The 24,448-nt window shown below is 38.6% G+C and overlaps 1 protein-coding gene across 8 annotated transcripts in view; it reads left to right on the top strand.

Annotated features, from left to right (window-relative positions):
- The window catches only part of HERC1 (HECT and RLD domain containing E3 ubiquitin protein ligase family member 1), a 211,810-nt gene that overhangs the window by 41,497 nt on the left and 145,865 nt on the right, over nucleotides 1-24,448 (top strand). For all 8 annotated transcript variants that reach the window (XM_064361400.1, XM_064361396.1, XM_064361399.1 and 5 more), the window contains exons 2-3: nucleotides 10,946-11,901; nucleotides 22,477-22,572. In XM_064361400.1, the coding sequence (XP_064217470.1) occupies nucleotides 10,972-11,901; nucleotides 22,477-22,572 (1,026 nt within the window). In that variant the 5' untranslated portion in view covers nucleotides 10,946-10,971. The remainder of the gene's footprint in view (nucleotides 1-10,945; nucleotides 11,902-22,476; nucleotides 22,573-24,448) is intronic.

Below are 24,448 nucleotides of genomic sequence, written 5' to 3'. Positions count from 1 at the left end.
TCTGTTTTTAACTTTTTGAGATACCACTACCAAACTGCTCTTCACAGCTGTGTTTCGACCTTTTTCTTTTCTTTTCCTTTATTTTATTTTATTTTATTTTATTTCTTTCAGCTAGAAACAGGATCTTGCTGTGTTGCTTAGCCTGTATTGTAGTGGCTATTCTCAAGCACAATTGTAGCATACTGCAGCCTCCAACTCCTGGCCTCCAGCAATCCTCCCACCTTAACCTGCTAAGTAGCTGGAACTACAGGCAAGCTACACTGCACCCAGCTTGTCTTTCCATTCTTACTCATAATGTTGAGTACCTTATGTTTTGTCCTTTTTTTCTTAATTTTGTTAGCTGATTGTTTTCATTTTTTCCACTAAAGAATTAACTCTTGGGCCAGGCATGGTGGCTCACACCTGTAATCTCAGTACTTTGGGAGGCTGAAGTGGGAAGATTGCCTGAGTCCAGGAGTTCAGGAACAGCCTGGACAACACGGTGAGACCCTGTCTCTAAAAAAGAAAAAGAAGAATCATCTCTCTGAGATATAAATCCTGTTGTTTTTGAATTTTTCTAATTTACCAATTCCCCTTCCCCTTCCCCTTCCCCTTTGTTTATTTAGAGTCAGGGTCTCACTCTGTATTGCCCAGGCTGGAGTGTAGTGGCATGATCTTGACTCATTGCAGCCTTGACCTCCTGAGCCCAAGGGATCATCCCACTTCATCCTCCTGAGTAGCTGGGATCATATCATGCGCCACCATGCCTGGATAATTTTTTGTATTTTTTGTAGAGATGGGGTTTCTCCATGTTGTGCATGCTGGTCTTGAACTCCTGAGCTCAAGTGATCCGCCCACCTTGGCCTCCCAAAGTGTTGGGATTAAAGGTGTTAGCCAGTGTGCCCAGCCTATTATTCTTAAAGTTTATTTTGTTGTTTTTCTAATTTTGAATTGAATTACCAATATATTTAAATTTTGTTAAGAGACTGGGTCTTGCTCTATCACCCAGGCTGGAGTGCAGTGGTGCAATCATAGCTCACAGCCTCGAATTTCTGAACTCAAGCAATCGTCAGACCCAAGCCTAAGTTGCGGGGAGCACAGTCGCATACCACCATCGCTAGAAAATTTAAAAAATTTTTTGTCAAGACAGTGTCTTGCTGTGTTTCCCAGGCTGGTCTTGAACTCCTGACCTGAAGCTGTCCTCTCACCTTGACCTCTTAAAGTGTTGGGGTTACAGGAGAGAGCCACCACACCTGGCTTTCATTTAATTCTTACTTAGAAATGAAGCATTTAAGTCTTTATATATTTCTTTGAGTCAACTTTGACTACGGTCCCTTGATTTTGATACATATTTCTTTTATATAACTTTCTAGATAATTTATAACTCTTCTCCTTCCTCGCTTTGTCTAAGAAACTTAGTTTCCAAACATTTAGCTTTTGCCTTGTTTTGGATTTCTTTATTTAAAAATGATTTTTAAAAATTTGCACTGATAGTGGGGCGTGGTGGCTCACGCCTGTAATCCCAGCACTTTGGGAGACCAAGGCAGGCAGATCATGAGGTCAGGAGTTCAAGACCAGCCTGACCAACATGGTGAAACTCCATCTCTACTAAAAATACAAAAATTAGCTGGATGTGGTGACGCGCGCCTGTAATCCCAGCTACTTGTGAGGCTGAGTCAGGAGAATCGCTTGAACCTGCAAGGCCGAGGTTGTGATGAGCCAAGATCACTTCATTGCACTCCAGCCTGGGCAACAGAGCGAGACACTGTTCAAAAAAAAAAAAAAAAAAAAAGCCATAATAATAATAATGTTTTCTCCTAGCATTTTGGGAGCCTCAGGTGGGCAGATTACAAGGTCAGGAGTTTGAGACCAGCCTGACCAATATGGTGAAACCCTGTATCTTCTAAAAATATAAAAATTAGGTGGGCGTGGTGGTGGGCGCCTATAGTTCCAATTACTTGGGAGGCTGAGGCAGGAGAATCTTTTGAACCCAGGAGATGGAGGTTGCAGTTAGCTGAGATCTTGCCACTGCTCTCCATCCTGGGCGACAGAGCAAGACTTTGTCTAAAAAAAAAAAAAAAAAAGTTTTCAGCGTTTATTCCATGCATTTATGAACATGCTATATAAATATATAAATCCTTTTAATATAATTATGTTGCTATATATGAGCTATTATACACAAATACTCTACATATTTTTTTTCTTAGGGTATCTTGGAGATTGCTCTATTTTAGTTGTTTTGTAAATACTTTCTGGTTTCACTGCTTTCTGGCTAGAAATTGTGTGGTCTAATTTATGTGTATATTTTTGAATTACTTGTTAGATAATAGTCAATTTGAAAATATTTTCCACTGGTACTTATAAAGAATATATTTTAGGATATGCATAATATTTTAGATTAGTTTATCATCTTGGACTACATAGATGACTTTAGGACGTCTGTGAAACCTTTGGAAATGTGCTTATATTTTTATGAGTATGTGCATGAGTTTTATTCTTTGGAGAGTCAGGGTCCACAGCTTTTATCAGATTCTCATAGGAATTCATGGTCTACCAGTAGATTTAAGGACTGGTGGCTTATATACTGGTGGCTTTATTTAATTTGTCAAGTACTGGCATATACTTCAGAGATACTGTGGTTTGGTTCCAGACCACTGCAATAAAATGAAAAGTACAGTAAAGCAAATAAATGACAGTAAAGCCAATGTCATAGTAAAGCAAGTCACACAATTTTTTTGGTTTCTCAGCATATATAAAGGTTATGTGTACTTACATGTACAGTATTCTGTAGTCTGTTAAGTGTATAATAGCATTATGTCTAAAAACATTTGCATACCTTAATTAAAAAATACTTTTATTTTGCTAAAAAATACTGAGAGTCCTCTGAGCCTTCAAAGAGTGGTAATCTTTTTGCTCATGGAGGGTGTTGCCTTGATGTTGATGGATGCTGACTGATCAGGATGGTGGTTGCTGAAAGATTGGGATTAATTTGGCAATTTCTTAAAATAAGACAACAGTGAAATTTGCTGAATTGATTGGCTTCTCCTTTCATGAATCATTTCTCTGTAGCATGCAATGTTGTTTGATAGCATTTTACTCACAGTAGAACTAATTTCAAAATTCAAAAGGAGTCAGTCCTCTCAAACTCTGCTACTGCTTTACCAATTAAATTTATGTAATATTCTAATCCTTTGTTGTCATTTCAGTAATATTCACAGCATCTTCACCAGGAATATCTTTCATTTCAATAAACTACTTTCTTTCCTTGTCCATAAGAAGCAACTCCTCATCCGTTAAAGTTTTCTCATGAGATTGCTGCATTCAGTCACATCTTTGGGTTCCACTTCTAATTCTACTTCACTTGCCATTTCTACCACATCTGCAGTTACTTCCTCCACTAAAGTCTTGAACCTCTCAAAGTCATCCATGGGGTTAGAATCAACTTCTTTTAAACTTTTGTTAATATTTATATTTTGGCCTTTTCCCAATGAACCATGGATGCTCTTAATGGCATCTAGAATGGTGAATCCTTTCCAGAACATTTTCAATTGACTTTACCCAGATCTCAGAGGAATCACTATGGCAGCTATAGCCTTTCAAAATGTATTTCTTAAATAATAAGACTTGAAAATCAAAATGACTTTTTTATCCATGTGCTGCAGAATGGATGTTGTGTTTAGTAGGCATGAACACAGCATGAACCTCCTTGTACATCTCCAGTAGAGCTCTTGAGTGACTAGGTGCATTGTCAGTGAACAGTAATATTTTGAAAGAAAACTTTCTTTTTCTGAGCCACAGGTCTTAACAGCGGGCTTAAAATATTTAATAAACTGTGTAGTGACAGATGTGCTGTCATCCAGGCTTCTTGTTGCATTAATAGAGCACAGGGAGAGTAGATTTAGAATAATTCTTAAGGGCCCTTGGATTTTCAGAATGATAAAGAAGGACTGGCTTCAAGTTTAAGTCTACCAGCTTCATTAGCCTCTAGCAAGAGACTCAACCTGTCCTTTGAAGGCAGATATTGCATTCTTTCTAGCTGTGAAAGTCCTAGATGGCATCTTTCAATAGAAGGCTGTTTTGTCCACATTGAAAATCTGTTGTTTAATGTAATTACTTTTATCAATTATCTTAGGTAGATCTTCTACATATAACTTGTTGCAGCTTCTACATCAGCACTTGCTGCTTCACCTTGCACTTTTATGTTGTGGAGACAGTTTCTTTCCTTAAACCTCATGAGTCAACCTCTGCTAGCTTCAAACTCTTCTGCATCTTCTTTACCTCCCTCAGCCTTCATAGAATTGAAGAGAGGGCCTTGCTCTGGCCTAGGCTTTGGTTTAAGGGAATGTTGTGTCTGGTTTGATACTCTATACAGACTACTTAAACTTTCCCATATCAGGAAAAAGGCTATTTCACTTCTTTATCATTTGTGTATTAATTGGAGTGGCTCTTTTAGTTTCTTTTAAGAACTTTCCCTTTGCATTGCAACTTGGGTAACTGGTGCAAGAGGCTTAGCTTTTGGCCTGCCTACCTCACTAAACTTAATAATTTCTGGCTGTTGATGTAAAGTGAGAGACATGGTATCATTCTTTGTCTTGAACACTTAGAGGCAATTGTAGGGTTATTAGTTGACCTGATTTCAATATTGTTGTGTCTTAGGCAATAGGGAGTCCCAAGGGTAGGGAGACTGGAGAATGGCTGGTTGGTAGAGCAGTCAGAACACACACAGTTTGTTGGTTAAGTCTTATTTGGTGTGGTTTGTGGCACCCCCCCCAAACAATTACAATAGTAACAATCAAAGCTTACTGATTACAGGTTACCGTAACAGTTATAATAATAATGAAAAGTTTGAAATATTGTAAGAATTACCAAAATGTGGCACAGATACATGAAGTGAACACATACTTTTGGAAAAATGGCACGAGTATTCTTGCTCAACTCGGGATTGCCATAAACCTTCAATTTGTAAAACAATGCAGTATCTATACAGTACAATAAAGCGCAATAAATGAGGTACGGCTGTATGTAAGTCTCTATTGCTGTGGTTGCCATTCTTCCTATATTTTCTGTGGTTTCTGCTTCATTGTTTTATTACTATGCTTGTATGTAAAGGTTTGTGATAGTTTTATCTTATTAGTGATTATGCTCTTCTTCATTACCGAGTAACCCTTTTTGTCCCATTTATTACCTAATAGATGTTGCTTTTTTTGTTTGCATTTGTTTGTTATATCATTACCCTATACGTTTTATCTTCAACATTTTGAAATCACTTGTTTTAGATCCATCTCTTATAGATAGGATACACATTTTAAAAATTATTTACTTACTAGATTTATATACATTTAATTTATAGCAGAGATGATAAATTTTGGGCCATAGCTACCTTCATACATGTTTTGTTCAGTTAGCATATAGATTATTATTATTATTATTATTATTATTTCATATCAGTCTTTGTCTTTTGGTTTTAATAGGTGAACTTTACGGATATTGATGTAGTGGCTGTTCTTGGTCTTACAGCTGACCTTTAGTCTCTGTTTTACCTTTTTAATACTTGCTTGTTTTCTTCCTTTGTTTCCTGTTGTTAGATGGCTTCTGTTTCTTTGATTCATTTCCTGTTCTTTCTTTGTATAATTTTGGAAAATATATGGATATGCCCAGATGACTAGATAGCAGTAATTAACTAGAAATGGAAATGAGGAAATTCCATTCATAGTAATCACAAAATCAAAAATACTTAAGAATCAACAGAAAGGCACAGGATTTATATGAATAAAATCTAAAATAGGATAGGAACAAATATAAAGACACACTTTGCCCTTGGATGAACAAATTTCATAAAAATGTCTATTTTCTGAAAATACATAAATCAAATTCAATTCAGATTAGAACCTCAATAGTGTGTTGGAAGGGATGCCATATAATTGAATAAAATAATGCTAAACTTTGGGGACTTGCCTTACCAGTCATCAGAACATTTATACATTTATAAACCTATTGTAATCAAGTCACTGTTGTTGTAAGAATAGACAAGTGGACTGGAATAGAGAATCCAGAAATAGACCTCTATTAGTGGAAAAGTGAGTTATTTTGTTACTTAGATCTTCTGTTTTCTTATTTTTATTCACTTGATCCATTTTGTACTGAGTGGTATATTGTACTGAGTGGTAATAACTCATGCTATTAATGTTTCTATTTATGTTTCCTTGCATCTCCTTTAGGTTTTGCTTTATAAAAGCTGTTGTATGCTATTTTGTTTTTAAAATAATTCCTAGCTAATACTTTTGCTTTTTAAAGTTATTTCATCTCTTTGCTTGGAGGTCTTTAGGATTTTATCTTTATCTTTGAAATTAGATAGTGTTTTTTTTTTTTTTTTTTGAGACAGAGTGTTGCTCCGTCGCCAGGTGCCAGGCTGGAGTACAGTGGAGTGATCTCGGCTTACTTCAACCTCTGCCTCCCGGGTTCAAGCAGTTCTCCTGCCTCAGCCTCCTGAGTAGCTGGAACTACAGGCGTCCACCACCACGCCCAGCTAATTTTTGTATTGTTAGCAGAGACAGAGTTTCACCACGTTGGCCAGGATGGTCTCAATCTCTTGACCTCTTGACCCGCCAGCCTTGGCCTCCTAAAGTGCTGGGATTACAGGTGTGAGCCACCGCAGCTGGCCAATTTGATAGTTTTACTAGACTTTTACTAGGCTATTTCTTGGAGCTGATTGTCTGGATTAATTTTCCCAAGTATCTTGTGTATTGATTCAGATATTTTTTCTATTTTAGAAAGTTTTCTTGCATTGTAACTATAAAACCATCTCTGTTTTGATTGGTTTGGTTTGTGTTTTTTTCCCTTAGGGAATCCAATAATATAAATATTATTCTTTCTTATCTTTTGTTTTCTCTTATTTCTCTCTGACCCTTTTTATTTTTCTTTATGTCATTGAGTCTACTCTTCCTTGAACACTTTTATAATTCATTCTTCATTGCTGAAATAATTTTACCTTTTTCCTCATATTTCTTTCCTGAGTTCAATTACCTCTTTTCCTTTCCTTTTCTTTTTCTTTCTTTCTATTTCCGCTTTCAGTTTTTGAATTTTTGATTCAGAGTTTTTCTTTTTCTTTTCTTTTTTTTTTTTTTGAGACGGAGACGGAGTTTTGCTCTTGTTACCCAGGCTGGAGTGCAGTGGCGCGATCTCTGCTCCGCCTCCTGGGTTCAAGCGATTCTCCTGCCTCAGCCTCCCGAGTAGCTAGGACTACAGGCGTGCGCCACCATGCCTGGCTAATTTTTGTATTTTTTAGTAGAGATGGGGTGTCACCATGTTGACCAGAATGGTCTTGATCTCTTGACCTCGTGATCCACCCGCCTTGGCCTCCCAAAGTGTTGGGATTATAGGCGTGAGCCACCGCGCCCAGTGATTCAGCGTTTTCATATCATCATATGTTTCAGTTTCAATTTTGTTTAGATTGTTAACTTACACTTTCTTTTGCTCCGTTGTTATCAGGGAATTTTCTTCAATTTATAAGTGTAAAATTTATTTATTTATTTAGTTATTTATTTATTTATTTAGTTAGTTAGTTAGTTTTCCACAGTAGCTCCATATGCACTTGAGTTTTCTTATGTTCATTTTTATGGTATTGAGTATTTTATAATAATTTAATTGTATTCTCTTCAGTCAATATAGCAAAGTCCAAATGTAATAGCAGAAATTTTGTTTTGTTTGAGGAAAGGGTTGTTTTGTCTCCGATTTTATGGGTCTCTTTTGCCTTGCAGAACACTAAGTATTTCCCCTTTTTCTTCTTTTACCCTTTACCACTCAGTTGCTAAAGCTCGTTTCTCTCTTCCTTTTTGCGTTTTCTTTCCTCTGCATTTCAACAAATGCTTATTTAACACTTGTCTTTTTAAATTGCACCTGCTCTTTTAAACCATGCCTGCTGCTTTAAATTAAATGTACTTTAAAATTTCTTTTCTATAGTCTGTGCTCTGATCTGCCCAAATACTTTTCCAGTATTTTCAGATGCAGTGTGGATTTAATCTTTCTGGGAGTCGCTCCAAATCATTTTTAGGACCCTTTACTAGCCTTCCTCCTCTGTCTTTTCTGCAGTTTTTCTTAGTCTGCCTTTGCTTGCCACAAAGCCTGTGACTGGATGAAGAGGAAAGCATGTTCCCTAGATTTGCTGTCTTTTTATCTTTTTATTTTATTATTTGCAATTTTGGCTTTCTGTATCATCAAGTTACGCTACAGGTGTGGTTAGGTATAAAATTTAATTTTTCCTTCTTGTTTTTCTTACTGTTTGGGGATGAAATTTTGGGCAGATGGCTATGCAGCTGCCATTGTGTTCAACTACGTGGGAGTCTTGGATTACTTAATAAATGGTAGGTGGCATAACTAGCCTTCTACCTGGAAACAATAAAATTGGACTCAGTTTGTGCTATATAGAATGTATTAAACTTCCAGATGAATGTAGGATTTAATTCCAGATGGACTAAAGACTTGTGTGTGTTTTTTTAAAATCCCTGTAGAAAATCAAGGTGATTTTATATAGGTGATTACCTATATAATCTAGAATTCATGTGGAATCTGGGTGTAAAAGTGGAACAGGGATACCCTTTTGACTAAGAATGGAAAACAGAAGCTATAAAATAAAAGATATGTTTGTATGTAAAAGATAGATTTAGAAGAAATATTTGCAGTGTTGAGGACAAACTGTGATAAAATACAAAAACTTTTACAAATTGTCAAGGTAACAAAATGGGAAAATGCATGAATAAGTATTTCCCCGAAGAGCATATCCAGATGACTAACAAACATCAGATGTTCAGATTTATTAGTAATCAGGAAAATAAAAATTAGAGTAACAACATATCCCTGTACAGCTATCAAACTGGCCAAATTTAAAAGGATAAAATTACATATGGCTTATTTAGGAAGGGATGGAGGTAAATAAGGCACTTTTATATCCTCTGCACAATGCTGGTATTTAATACCAAATGAAATCAGGGTGGGGTGGAGGATCATGATTTTCCCCCTCCTAAGTGCATACTTTCCAAGTATCTTAGGAAGATAAATTAAGCATAGTAATCATATACTTGTGAAGGCAAGTGTCATCAGATTTTATATTTAGAATTTAACAGGGCATATTGAGAAATAAGAGACTCCTTTTAGTTACTATAGTCTGGGATCTTTATCACTGGAGTGCTTTCTTGAACATCTGCCTATATCATGAAAATTAAATTCCTTTCAGTGATTGAGGATCTTTCTGTAGTGACATTCTGGGGACTTGCTTGAGAGACAGGACTTAGTCTCCACCTTCCCTGCAATATTTGGTAATTGAAAATTATGTGTATATATAAAAAATATATATCAATACATCCTATTTTTGATGCATTTCAAAATAAATTACAGATGTCTGTTTACTTCCCCCAGATATACTTCAGGTTGCATATCGTTAACTATTCAGTATTTATTGAGATAAAATTTACATGCAATGAAATGTAAAAATCTCAAGTGCACTTTCACTGAGACAAGGTCTCACTATGTTGTCCAGGCTGGTCTCGAACTCCTGACCTCAAGCAATCCTCCTGCCTCGGTCCCCAAGAGTGCTAGAATTACAGGCTTGAGCCACTGCCCAGCTGAGTAGGTTTTAACAAATGCACAACGTGTGCAATCCACACCTGTATTGAGATGTACAATATTACCTCAAGAAGTGTCCTCATGCTCCTCACAGTCAATTCATGCCCCTATCCACTGGAGGCAGCCACTATTTTGATTGAAGAATTTTTATGGACTTAATGTTTTATTTTGGATAAATCCTCAGGAGAGGAATTGTTGGGTCATGGGGTTAGGTATATGTTTCGTTTTATGATAAACTGCCAGACATCTTTCCAAAGTGAATGTTCCATTCTACAATTATGAGTCCCAAAGTTTTTGGCCCAGGGAACTAGAAGGACGGAGTTGCCATTTATTGAGAGGAAGAAGTCTACAGGAGGGACAAGTTTGGGTGGGGGTAGTGGTAGTAGTAGATTAGGGGCTCAGTTTTGGATATGTTAATTTTAAGATATCCAACCATAACCAAAACTGTTAGATAGCCAAGTGGAAGGGCCAAGTAGACAATTGTGTATACGAATTTGGAGTTAGGGAGAAGGTCTGGGTTGCAGATAAAAATTTGGGAGTCATCAGCCTGTAGAACCTTCTGTTGCACTGACATTGGCATCAGAACTGAATGGAACAGGTACATCTGAAGAAATTACTATTTTTATTTATTTATTTATATATTTTTTAAAAAGACGGGGTTTCACCATATTGGTCAGGCTGGTTTTGAACTCCCGACTTCAGGTGATCTGCCCGCCTTGGCCTCCAAAGTGCTTGGATTACAGGCGTGAGCCACGCGCCTGGCCGAAATTACTATTTTTTAAAATAAACTTTATGTTTTGGAATTTTAGATATACAGAAAAGTTGTAAAGATTGTACAGTTTCCATATACCCTTCATCCATTTCTCCCTGATGTTAGTGTCTTAGTACATAACCATAGTACATTTATCAAAGCTAAAATAGTAACATTCGTACAGTACCATGAATTTCCAGACCTTTTTTTTTTTGAGACAGAGTCTTACTCTGTTTGTCTGTTGCCTCTTGCCCAGGCCGGAGTGCAGTGGCGCGATCTCAGCTCACTGCAGCCTCAGCCTCCCAAGTAAGTGGGATTATAGGCATGCACCACCATGCCTGGCTAATTTTTGTATTTTTGGTAGAGATGGGGCTTCATCATGCTGGCCAGGCTGGTCTTGAACTCCTGGCCTCAAGTGATCTGCTGGCCTCAAGTGATCTGCTGGCCTCAGCCTCCCAAAGTGTTGGGATTACAGGCATGCCGCCGTACCCGGCTACATTTCACCAGTTTGAAATCATTAATTGTTAAGATGAAATTTTAGAAACATTTTATGAATCCTCTGTATGTTTTTGACAGTATTCTCTTCTCCCTTTGCAGGACTAATGGCTGAAAGATAAATCAACATGGCAACTATGGTTCCACCAGTGAAACTGAAATGGCTTGAACATCTGAACAGCTCCTGGATTACAGAGGACAGTGAATCTATTGCAACAAGAGAGGGAGTTGCTGTTCTTTATTCTAAACTGGTTAGCAATAAGGAAGTAGTACCTTTGCCCCAACAAGTTTTATGCCTCAAAGGACCACAGTTGCCAGACTTTGAACGTGAGTCTCTTTCAAGTGATGAGCAGGACCACTATTTGGATGCCCTTCTTAGCAGCCAGCTAGCATTGGCAAAAATGGTATGTTCCGATTCCCCATTTGCTGGGGCACTTAGAAAACGACTGCTTGTACTCCAGCGTGTCTTCTATGCACTTTCTAATAAATACCATGACAAAGGCAAGGTGAAGCAGCAACAGCATTCTCCGGAGAGCAGTTCTGGTTCAGCAGATGTTCATTCTGTTAGTGAACGCCCCCGGTCAAGCACTGATGCACTTATAGAAATGGGTGTTCGAACTGGTCTAAGTTTATTATTTGCACTTCTGAGACAAAGTTGGATGATGCCTGTGTCAGGACCTGGTCTCAGTCTTTGCAACGACGTTATTCATACTGCAATTGAAGTTGTGAGCTCTTTGCCACCATTATCATTAGCAAATGAAAGCAAGATTCCTCCTATGGGCTTGGACTGCTTATCTCAAGTAACAACATTTCTAAAAGGAGTAACTATTCCTAATTCTGGGGCAGACACTTTAGGTCGTAGATTAGCTTCTGAGTTGCTGCTTGGTTTGGCAGCTCAGCGAGGCTCATTGCGATATCTTCTTGAATGGATAGAAATGGCTTTGGGGGCTTCGGCAGTTGTACATACCATGGAGAAAAGCAAACTACTCTCAAGCCAGGAAGGAATGATCAGCTTTGACTGCTTTATGACCATATTGATGCAGATGAGGCGTTCTTTGGTACGTACTATAAATCTCAACTAAAGTTCATATAACAATTTTTGGAAAAGTCAATGGTTTTTAGTGAATTGGTGGTAATAGGGAATGATTTGAGACTTCCGGTGATTGTTGAGTTAACTAAATATTTACTTTGAGTGAAGAAACTTTTATACATGTTGATATATCAACACTGCTTAGTACAGTGTTAAAACTACTGCATCAGGAGTCAGGTTTGTAGTTTTAGCTTTGTGGATTCTCATGTAAACTAGGGAAATTCATCTAACTTTATGTTTTAGCAAACTTAGGAAAAATGAGAGATTTTGGTTAGTGATCAGGTCTTTAGAAAAAAAACCTTATTTTCATCCTTCCCAATTTGTATTTAACATTTACTTTTGTTTTTGTTTTTTGGTGACAGTGTCTTGCTCTGGTGCCCAGGCTGGAGAGCAGTGATGCGATCTCAGCTCACTGCAACCTCCACCTCCTGGGTTCAAGCAATTCTCCTGCCTCAGCTGCCTGAGAACCCGGGATTACAGGTGCCCATCACCACAGCCGGCTAATTTTTTTTTTTAGTAGAGATAGGATTTCACCATGTTGGCCAGTCTCGTCTTGAACTCCTGACCTCAAGTGATCCGCCGGCCTGGGCCTCCCAAAGTGCTCCACACCCTGCCATATTAAACATTTACTAAATGCCAAGTACTGTTCTAGTCCCTGGGGCTACAGCCTTGGGAATACAGTTTCTACCCCTGTGGAGTTAACAGCCTAGGAGTTAGATAATAAATATATAATTTCAGGTAGTGAAAAAGTTCTGAGAAGAAAAATAAAACAGGGAAAGGGTGTAGAGACTGGTAGACTTAGGACTGAGGTTGGGAGGTAAAAACTTGCTGTTTTAGTTAATATGGTCAGGCAATGACTCTGAGTTGTGACATTAGAGTATAGACCTGAATGAAGGGAAGTGATAAACTAAACAAAGATTTGTGAAGAGCGTGTTGTCAGAGTAAATTAATTATTTGACTGTCATAACCTTGGATACATTAAAGAATGAATAATAAAATAGTGTAGTATAATTAATTTAAGGAATTCATAAGACAAATATAATGCCTTTGTGAAAACCAAGAATAAAAATTCAAATGTTAAAATACAAATTTAAGCTGGATGTGGTGGCTCACGCTTGTAATCCCAGCACTCTGGGAGGCTGAGATGGGCTGATTACTTGAGGCCAGGGGTTCGAGGCCAGCCTGGCCAGCATGGTAAAACCCTGTCTCTACTAAAAATACCAAAATTAGCCAAGCTGGTGGTACACACCTGTAATCCCAGCTACTTGGGAGGTTGAGGCAGGAGGATTGCTTGAACTCAGGAGGCAGAGGTGACAGTGAGCAGAGATCATGCCACAGCACTCCTGGGAAACAGAGCGAGACTCTGTCTGAAAAATTAAATTAAAAATAAAATACAAATTTATAATATTAAGACTCAACCACTTATAAACTGACTTAATTTTAATTAGGTTACATTGATCAGTCTTTTTTTTTTTTTGAGACAGAGTTTCCCTCTTTTTTCCCATGCTGGAGGGCAGTGGTGTGATCTTCACCTCCTAGGTTCAAGTGATTCTCCTAGTAACTGGGATTCCAGGTGTGCACCACCATGCCTGGCCAATTTTTGTATTTTTAATAGAGACAGGGTTTCCCCATGCTGGCTAGGCTGATCTTGAACTCCTGGCCTCACGTGATCTGCCCACCTTGGCCTCCCAAAGTGCTGGGATTACAGGTGTGAGTTGCCATACCTGGCCTACATTGATCAGTCTTTTCAGTGTCCTTTGTTACCAGATACTAACTAACAAATCTATTGTTAAAATGACTAAAATTGTCACTTATAAATTACTTATATATATTTCAAGTCTCCCTTTACTCCCAACAAGTACAAAGCTTTTGGACAGGAATGTCTCATAAAAAAACCAATATGTTGAATTCATTTTCAAACCCGGGGCATCGAAGTTTTCACCTACTTTACTTTTTGCGTTTATGAATTGAATGGTAAATATTGGGTCATTTTTCACAATTTTATCATAGGTAAGTATTTGGGGATTTTAGATCATAAGATCTGTGAAAATTTGAATTTCTTACTGTTACATAAAAGAAAAGCATGTTGTGGTTTGTTTGGGATATGAAATGTTGACACGAGTTCTGTGAGCTTCACTTCAGGTGCCCAGGGATGCAATGATGTTAAGTAGGAAAGGCTTTAGGGACCAGCTGTGGAAGGCATGTAGGCCTCTTTGTGTTTTCTTATTCAATATTTAGTTCCTTTCACTTGCACATGTTTTTCTAACTTTATTTTTAGATTCCTAATTCTTTCTGGTAACATCCTCTTATGTTTTACTCCTTTCAAGTCTATAAAGTCATTTAATGACCTAAAATAATTTATCTGTTCATGGTCATATGTTAATATTTCTGTAAGAAGTTACTTAATTCCTCATTTTACGGGCTATTTATTTTGCATTGCCTTTGTTACAAAAAAATATATTAATTATTGCACCATATAGTTATATGATTAATTGCTTGCCAGTGGTGTGTTTACTGTTTCAACAAAATGCTAGGTACCTTGGGGCAGAAGCCTCTTCCTCATCTTACCTTCTAAGGCCTTATTCTGCAATATTGCTCCTTAATGGAAAGAGGATGCCCCAGAAAACTAGACTTCTTTTCTCCATGTCCATTTAGCCTCATTGTCTAGGCTTGTATGCATATTAGCTAATTGACTGGCTAGTTTAAATATTTTTCTTTCTTTTTTTTTTTTCTGTAAGGGTGCTGGTAGCAGCGATCATTAGCTATTCATAGTGACTGATAGTTTAAATCAGTCCTTCAAGCTTAAGAAATCTTTACAGTAAATATATTTACCTCTGTATATTATATATATGATATGTTTAATCATCATTTAATTAGCCTATAATATCCTATCCCATTCCTTTTTTGATTTCTTTAATTTACTGCTCCCAAATACCTGGAGTAAGGGAAGAAAACTTTTGTCCAGTGCCTACTATCCAGTAGGTGCTTTTTATGTACTGTCTCATTCGATTATCATGTTAATCTGTGAGGCAGATATTATTTGCCCTTAAATGAAGCAACTGTGGTAATTAGCTTAAATCTATACATCTGTTGAGCAAAAGAGCCAGAACTATAACATGTACTCCTGATTTAGGCACTGCGTTAAGTAATTTTTACAACCTTGGGTTTCTCTGCAAAGCCAGTGTTTTTTCTGATGAATATATGCAGTTTTTACCTTGTTTATGTTAAATTGATTTGTTTTTTCCATGAAAGCCTACGTTGAAGTAGATCTAAAATAATTTTATTTTAACTGCTGGATTTCCAGTTTTCTTTTTACTTGGCCTCTCATTTCCAGACAAAATAGCAAATGCTATTGCTAGTTAGTCAGGGAGGTGCCTCCCTCCTCTCCTCTAAGGCCATACCCTATAATATAGCTCCTTATTAAGGCAAAGGTGCCTCCAAAAAACTAGATTGCTTTTCTCAGAATTCTAGATCTACGCTGGGGAAGAGTATTATGCATTTGACTTAATTTAGCTTGCTCAAAGCCACCTCAGGTGTACATTAGATTGAATTTTAATTAAATCTCAGATTGGTTTTAGGGGAAAGGAATGGTTATTAAACTGAACTATATATTTGTTATTTCTTCCTGCACAGTCCGTGATAGTATCTGATGCTTTTGGTCTCCAGAACCTGTGTTTCTTTTTATTTATTTATTTATTTATTTATTTATTTATTTTTGAGATGGAGTCTTGCTCTGTCACCCAGGCTGGAGTGCAGTGGTGTGACCTTGGCTTACTGCAACCTCCGCCTCCCGGGTTCAAGCTGTTCTTGTGCCTCAGCCTCCCCAATAGCTGGGATTACAGGCACCTGCTACTATGCCTGGCTAATTTTTGTATTTTTAGTAGAGGTGGGATTTTACCTTTTTGGCCAGGCTGGTCTTGAACTTTTAACCTCAGATGATCCACTTGCCTCAGCCTCCCACAGTGCTGGGATTATAGACGTGAGCCACTGTGCCCGGCCTAGAACCCGTGTTTCTTATACTTTACTATTGTCTGAGAAATAGGAAATATGTAGAGCCTCTTCTGACACGCTAGACCCTAACCTGACATGATCCTCCCTGTCTTGGGTTTCTCTTTCCTTGAGTAATTGGGCCAGAACTTATCTCCAAGCTAGAAAAGTTAGAGAAGCACATAACCGTTAATATTGAGTATCTGGTACAAGGCCTAACAAAAGTAAGTTCAATCTGTAAATTGTATTTACTTATGTGATTCTTAATCTCTGCTGTCCACACTTATGTAATGAGTTTGGTAGGAATACACAATATACGCATTAACTTACCTGAGAATAGGGAAGTAATCTCAGTGTACATCTTCAAATTATAAAAAGTAACCATATGTACACCACTGGCCTTTGATGCCACTAGGTGTTTACTGCACACGGTGTGCCAGATACTGCTAGCTAATGGGTTAAAAAGATGAATAAACTTTGTAGCATCTATACCTTTAGGCAGCCTACAGTGTAATGAAGGAGGGATGCACAGTATTTCAAATTAATGATAATGGACTATAGTAGAAGTCTGTGCAGGGAGGAGATGATGGGATGAAAGAAGAGGACTGGAGGCAAAGAGGCAGAAAATGTCTTATGGAGGAAGTATCCCTGAAGTTAGTTGAAAAGTAGGAGGAATTTGCCAGCAAATGTGAGGTGTGTGAGTGGGGGGAGCTGGAGAACTTTTCAGATGAGATGTTTACAAAGCAATTGAGGCATGGGAGAGCAAGCTCCAGGATGTAGGGAATGGAATGAGATGAGATTGAGGCTGCAAGCTTGGCAGGGCCCTGTATCTCATGCTATAGGCTTTGGGGGATTGATCCCATATGCAGTATGGAGTCATTGAAGCATTTTTGAGTAAAAACAGCCAGAACAGAAGGAAATGTACTCCATCTAGTCTTAGGTCTTTGAATATCTTATATTAAGCAGACAAATGTAGGGGGGAAAATCATGTTATTTTTGATGGTAAATAAGAGGAAAGTAACTAAAGACCTGTGAAACCAAAAATTTATTTTGTTTGTTTATTTTTTTGAGACAGAGTTTAGTTCTTGTTGCCCAGGCTGGAGTACAATGGTGCTATCACAGCTCACTGCAACCTCCGCCTGCTGGGTTCAAGTGATCCTACTGCTTCAGTCTCCTGGGAGTAGCTGGGACTATAGGCGTGTACCACCAAACCCAGATAATTTTTGTATTTTTAGTAGAGACAGGTTTCACCATGTTGGCCAGCCTGGTCTCAAACTCCTGACTTCGAGTGATGTGCCCACCTCGGCCTCCCAAAGTGCTGGGATTATAGGCGTGATCCACCACACCTGGCCTCAAAATTTGTTTTAATTTCCACTTTATTTTTGGACCATTGAACTTTGTCATGTTGACAGTGTAAACAAATGATGTTATACATTTAATGGGCCATATTTTTCAAAATTTAATTTCTCTAAAAATGCCCAGCTTTAGCCTTGTCTTTTTATTGTGCAGTATATTTACAAAATACACTAAGAATTCTGTGTAGAATTTTGTTTTGTTTTGTTTTGTTTTTTAAACAGAATCTAGCTCTGTTGCCCAGTCTGGAGTGCAGTGGTGAGATATCAGCTCAACTGCAGCCTCTGCCTCCTGGATTCAAGTAGTTCTCCCTGCCTCAGTCTCATAAGTAGCTGGGACCACAGGTGCCCACCACCATGCCCGGCTAATTTTTGTGTTTTTTAATAGAGCCCAGTCTGTATAGAATGAGTTTTAGAGTTGTCTTTAATTGTAACTGACTGAAGCTGGAGTAGACTTATCCTTAAATACCGACTTTTTCTGAAGAAATTAACAACAGTCATTATAGTGTTTGTAGGGTATTTTATTGGTTTGGTATTGTTAAATTTGGCAGTAATTTATTAAAGGCTCCCAGTATTTTCTCTTCTTTCTGAATATGTATACATAATGCAAAATAAGAATTATTTCTATCAGTTTTGAGATCTTACTATGTAGTGGGAATTGTGCTAAGCATATTTTACACTTAATTTCAGTTAATTATGCAACAGCTCTAAATGTTACGGGCATCATTCTGGTCTCAAGATGAGACCCTTTCAGTCAGAGCCAATAAGTGATGGAACTAGATTTAAACCCATGTCTTCTTCATACTGTAGAAAGGCATGAAAAAGGGATCATGATGACCCTGGTGCCACCTCCTAGAAAGGTAGATCAGTCTACTCCTTATCTGTTTTTGTTTCAGTGATCACTAGAGGTAGCTTTTAGATAAGGAAACCACAGATCACAATTGGATTTTTCTCAGAAATGCTTCACAGCTAATTAGGAAATTTGAAGATGTTGCAACCAAGTATTTGCTGGTATAGCAACATATTGTATGTCTAGAGACTAGTTACTTTTAAACACTTAGCTTCTGGTGTGATTCCATACCTGAGTCTGGACTCTGAAGCCTTACTACTCAAAATGTGAGCCACAGACAATAGCATTGGCATCACCTGCATTTGTTAGAAATGCAGAATCTCAGGCCTCATCTATACTTACTGATTAGGATCTGTATTTTAACAAGATCACCAGGTAATTCTTGTCAACATTGAAATTTGAGAAGCACCATCCTAAGTAATTAAAAAGAAAAACTGACTTGACAGCAGCGGGTTAACAGCAGATGACCCAGCAATAAAAGAAATCGTCAAATAGAATCAGATCTTAAGACGAAGAGCATTGTGCTATGATTGGCAGGCTCTGATTAGCTATCATATTTATTATTGAAAGCTATCTGAGAAGTGAGGGATTTGGGACAGCTGAAGAGAATAATTAAGAATAACAATTAGGCCGGGCGCGGTGGCTCAAGCCTGTAATCCCAGCACTTTGGGAGGCCGAGGCGGGTGGATCACAAGGTCAAGAGATCGAGACCATCCTGGTCAACATGGTGAAACCCCGTCTCTACTAACACAAAAAATTAGCTGGGCATGGTGGCGCGTGCCTGTAATCCCAGCTACTCAGGAGGCTGAGGCAGGAGAATTGCCTGAACCCAGGAGGCGGAGGTTGCGGTGAGCCGAGATCGCGCCATTGCACTCCAGCCTGGGTAACGAGCGAAACTCCGTCTCAAAAAAAAAAAAAAAAAAAAAAAAGAATAACAGTAATAGGGTGGGGCAGTAACAGACTATGACAACAGGAAGCTTTACATAGTACATTCATAAAGAACTTAGAGAAAGGAAATGGAAGCCATATGAAGAGACTGAAGATTAAACTTTTCTGCAGCTTTACTGGGGTGAGGAGAGTGGTGTGAAATGTCAGTCATTCACCTGGACTTCATCATGGTAGCTTTTGATGGCAGAGGGGGAACTTGTTAGATGACAAAAAAGTTCTGTCATGTAATACTCAGCTATTTGGGGAACTCTTGAAAGTGATTGACATTTGAATGATTTGAGGGTAGCAAGATATTTACTTTTTTTTTTTTTTTGAGACAGAGTCTCGTTCTCATCACCCAGGTTGGAGTGCAATGATGTGATCTCAGCTTACTGCAACTTCTGCCTCCCAGGTTCAAGCAATTCTTCTGCCCCAGCCTCCCGAGTAGCTGGGATTACAGGCACCTGCCACCACACTCGGCTAATTTGTTGTATTTTTAGTAGAAACTGGGATTTCACCATGTTGGTCAGGCTGGTCTGTAACTCCCGACTTCAGGTGATCCACCTGCCCCAGCCTCCCAAAGTGCTGGGGATATTTGCTGTTATTATTTAAAAGTATTATTTACTATTTATCTGCCCAGTAGAGACAGATTGATGAAGATTTCACCATTGTTTTATTTACCTGGTAGACTAGAAACAGGACAGATGAATATGTAGAGGAACTTAAAAACCTATGGGCTGGGCATGGTGGCTCACGCTTGTAATGTCAGCACTTTCAGAGGCCGAGGTTGGCAGATTGCCTTGGTTTGAGACCAACTGGCCAACATGGTGAAACCCTGTCCCTACTAAAAATACAAAAAATTAGCCTGGTGTGGTTGAGTGCGTCTGTAATCCCAGCTACTCAGGAGGCTGAGGTAGGGGAATTGCTTGAACCAGGGAGGTGGAGGTTGCAGTGAGCCAAGATTGTGCTACTGCACTCCAGTCTGGGTGACAGAGGGAGACTCCATCTCAAAAAAAAAAAAAAAAAAAAAAAAAAGCTGGGCGCAATGGCTCACACCTGTAATCCCAGCACTTTGGGAGGCTGAGGCAGGCAGATCACCAGGTGAAGAGATCAAGACCATCCTGACCAACATGGTGAAACCCCATCTCTTTAAAAAGAAAAAAAACCTACAAAACTTTAGGCTGAGCGCAGTGGCTCAAGCCTGTAATCCCAGTACTTTGGGAGTCTGAGGCAGGCGTGGATCACCTGAGGTCAGGAGTTCGAGACCACCCTGGCCAACATGGTAAAACCTCGTATCTATGAAAAATAAAAAAAATTAGCCAGGTGTGGTGGTGCAGGCTTATAATCCCAGCTACTCGGGAGACTGAGGCATGAGAATGGCTGAACCCAGGAGGTGGAGGTTGCAGTGAGCATTCTAGCCTGGGTGACAGAATAAGACTTCATCTCAAAAAAAAAAGTTTAAATATAAATGCTCTGGGCATTTGAAGACATTGATTGGAATTTTTATTTGACCCAAAATATTCCTTTTTTTATTATAGGAATCATGTTACTTAAAATAGCCTGATTTGAAAATCAGAGAATCTTAGAGTTGGATGAGATCTTATGGGTCATCTAGGTCAGTCTTTCCTCTCCTGTAGAGGATATATTTTTCTGAGGTATATCTGCTAAAAGATCATTTAGAGTATAATTATTTTACAATATAGTATCCTTTGAAATAAAGCCACTGATGAAAATTTCACAATTATAAGATGGAAAAATTATAGAAAGAACTTGACATTTGTAAAGACATGATACAGAAATTTAAGGGACAATGGATATTGAGTTCACTTTCAGATTTATTTATTTGAGACAGAGTCTCGCTCTCTTGCTCAGGCTGGAATTCAGTGATGTGATTTTGGCTCACTGCAACCTCTGCCTCCTGGGTTCAAGTGATCCTCCTGCCTCAGCCTCTCGAGTAGCTGGGATTACAGGCATATGCCCTCATACCTGGCTAATTTTTTTTTGTATTTTTTTAGTAGAGACGACAGGGGTTTGCCATGTTGGCCAGGCTGGTCTTGAACTCCTAAGCTCAAGTGACCCGCCTGCCTCAGCCTCCCAAAGTGCTGGGATTACACGTGTGAGCCACTGTGCCTGTCATATCATTTTTTTAAATGAGATAATGATTTCTCCCATTGGGTCCTATTGTGTAAAGTATGCAGTAAGTCCCAGAGAGGTGCTGTGATTCCTCACCTGTGCTAGGAAAAAGATGAACTGACTTCCTGGTATTAGCAGTGGCAAATTCTTACTAATCTGCAGCAACCTCAATTCTTGCCTCTTCAGAAAAAGAATTTGACTGAGGGACATAACGCAGAAGGAGAGACTGAGGCAAATTTTAGAGCAGAAGTGAATATTTATTAAAAAGCTTTAGAGCAGGAAGGAAAAGAAGTAAAGGACATTTGGAAGAGGGCCAAGCGGGTGACTTGAGAGATCAAGTGCCCCAGTTGACCTTTGACTTTGGCTTTTATATGTTAGCATACTTTTGGGGTCTTGTGTTTCTTCCCTTGGGGTGGGCTGTCCACATGCACAGTGGCCTGCTAGCCGTTGGGAGGTGAGCATGCTCAGTATGTTTCCCAGAGTTGTATGCAGGCTCACTTGAGGTATTCTTCCTTTACTCGTTGAATGTCCCTAGAGGTCATATACCAGTTAAACTCCTCCATTTTGCCTCTTTAGTGTGTATGCTTGAGCTCACTCACCCAGCTCCTGAGATCTTATCAGGAAGTTGCTGATCACAAGTTTCAGGTTTATTCTATCTGTTGGGAGACTGCCTTTCCCTGGTGCTGGCTGCAATCAATTATTATTTTAGAGAGACAGTTAACAACTGCCTGACCATCACATGATGGTCACCTAACATACCTGGTGGTAGGGGTTGTGGGGGCCTCTCTTCTGCCCTGCTCATATCTGACTAGCTACCTATTGTAACACTGTGATTTTGATTGTGGTGAAACTAAGAAGTTGCTTTGGTCAAGTCATTACTAAAGCTGGCTATATTCTGTCAGGTGGGAGGCAGGTGGGCAATGCACCCATGGGGAGTAGAGTATTTCTTGAGACTACATTTTCTGGATATTGGTCAGCCAAAGAGTGTGTAACTGGCAAAATTTCCACTTCCTTGATTGTTTCTAGAGTCCTGTGTCCCTTGGAATAAATCACTTTTTAATAAGGTAATCAGTGAGGGATTGGGACTTAATTTATCATGTGATGCAGTAGCCAGGTCGTTTAATAAAACTTCCTTGCAAAAGTTAGTTTAATGACCTAATGTTAGGATTTGGTTTCAGTGCACGTAATCATATAAACTGGTTTTTAAATAGGTGTTTTTGTAGACCATTAAAGAAATTGTAATCTATATGTCTCTCCCCTTCCTACACTGTATCCCACAATGTTTTAATTATAGGGTTCATCTGCTGATCGAAGTCAGTGGAGAGAACCAACCAGAACATCGGATGGCTTGTGCTCACTTTACGAGGCAGCGTTATGTCTCTTTGAAGAGGTATGTAATAATCATGGCCTTTGTATTAAAAACTTTGTGTTAAAATGTTATGGCATGTATTTATCCCTTAAAAATAATCCATTTTCTCTGGAAAAGCTACAAGAGAAAGTGGCACCAGTGGTTACCTCTAGAGAGTGGAACTGGGGTATCTAGGGTGGGGTGAGTAGGAGGCATACTTTTCAGTATATACCCTTTCATTTATTTTGAATTTCGAATTATGTGCTGGTAACTTTAATTGAAAAAAATTTATATTAAGTAAAACACATAGAAAAACATACAAACAAATATATAGCTTAATGTCCTTATTATAAAATAAATACTCTTCTAATATGTATCTAGGTAAAGAGAATTTTCTTAGTCATTGCAGAAGCCGTGTTTCATAGTCTGGTCATAATCTCTTTTCTCCTCCCCAAAGTAACCAGTATTCTGACTTGTAGAGTGAACACATCCTTGCATTTCTTTATAGCTCTGTCACCCAGATGTGCATTCTTAGACTCTATGGTTCAATCTTTTCCTTTAAAAAAATAAAGTCTTTTAAATCTTTTGATCTATATGCTCCTTCTTCCATTTTTCTTTTCCTTCAATGTGTTTATTCAGGAACCTAGGCTTTTTAGGCTGTAGCATTTCCCACAGCTCCGTATGTTTCTTTATCCTCTGTATTTCCTATAAATTGGCAGCTGAATTCAGAGGCTTGATCAGTCTCAGGTTTTAAGTCTTTAGCAAGGCTTCATACATGTTGCATTCTTCCATCAGGTTCCATCTGGTTGTCTCTCTTTGTGGTATTAGCAGGCTTTGATACTTAATGACTATGTTAATTAATTTGTGCTTGGTTGCAAAATATGATATTCTAATTCTATCATTTCTTTTTAATTTATTAATTGTAATATTTTTATGAAGAGATTCCCTTATTGACTGATTACTCTGCTACAGTTTACATAGGAAAGGCAGAATAAATGCTCGATCCTTTCCATCTGCTCTTTATTTACCAGTTTTCAATTTAATGAATTGTCCTACCATCTTCCAAATTTGGCCAATTAACTTAATTTTAAAAATATCATTATGGGCCAGGCACCATGGCTCACACCTGTTATCCCAGCACTTTGGGAGGCTGAGGTGGGTGGATCGCCTGAGGTCAGGAGTTTGAGACCAGCCTGGCCAACATGGTGAAATCCCATCTCTACTAAAAATACAAAAAAATTAGCTGGGCTTGGTGGTGGATGTCTGTAATTCCAGGTACTCAGGAGACTGAGGCAGGAGACTCGCTTGAACCTGGGAGGCAGAGGTTGCAGTGAGTTGAGATCACATCACTGCACTCCACTGGGCAACAAGAGTGAAACTCTTTCTCTCTCTCTCTCTCTCTCTCCCCCTCCCTCCCTCCCTCTCCCTCTCGCCATCTATCATCTATCTATCCATCCATCCATCCATCCATCCATCCATCCATCCATCCTGGGCTCAAGTGATCTTCTGACCCCAGCTTCCCAAGTAGCTGGGACTATAGGCATTCGTCATCACACTCGGCTAATTTTTTAAATTTTTAATAGAGATGAGGTCTTGCTATGGTTGCCCAGACTGGTCTTAAATGCCTAAGCTCAAGTGATCCTTCTACCTTGGCCTCCCAAAGTGCTGGTATTATAGACATGAGCCATGGTGCCCAGCCTGTCTCTATGTTTTAACCTTCATTTGGTATTAGTTCTACAAGTAATTACATATTTAATGCTCAATACTAGGCTCTGTGTCAATGTCTCTTTATTCTTTTTGATAGTTTGATGGTTATTCTCTAATAGATTTCTCAATAAAGACTCATCAGAACAAGATTTCTGAGTTTTTGCATGTTGGTAATTGCTGTGCTCTTTATTATTGTGTTAGTATTGATAAT

This window comes from Aotus nancymaae, unplaced genomic scaffold, assembly GCF_030222135.1.
Source record: "Aotus nancymaae isolate 86718 unplaced genomic scaffold, 86718_ANA_hifiasm-v0.15.2.pri h1tg000041l, whole genome shotgun sequence".
NCBI lineage: Eukaryota > Metazoa > Chordata > Mammalia > Primates > Aotidae > Aotus > Aotus nancymaae.
Note: the sequence above shows the minus strand (reverse complement) of the source record. Positions and strands in the feature narration are given on the sequence as shown.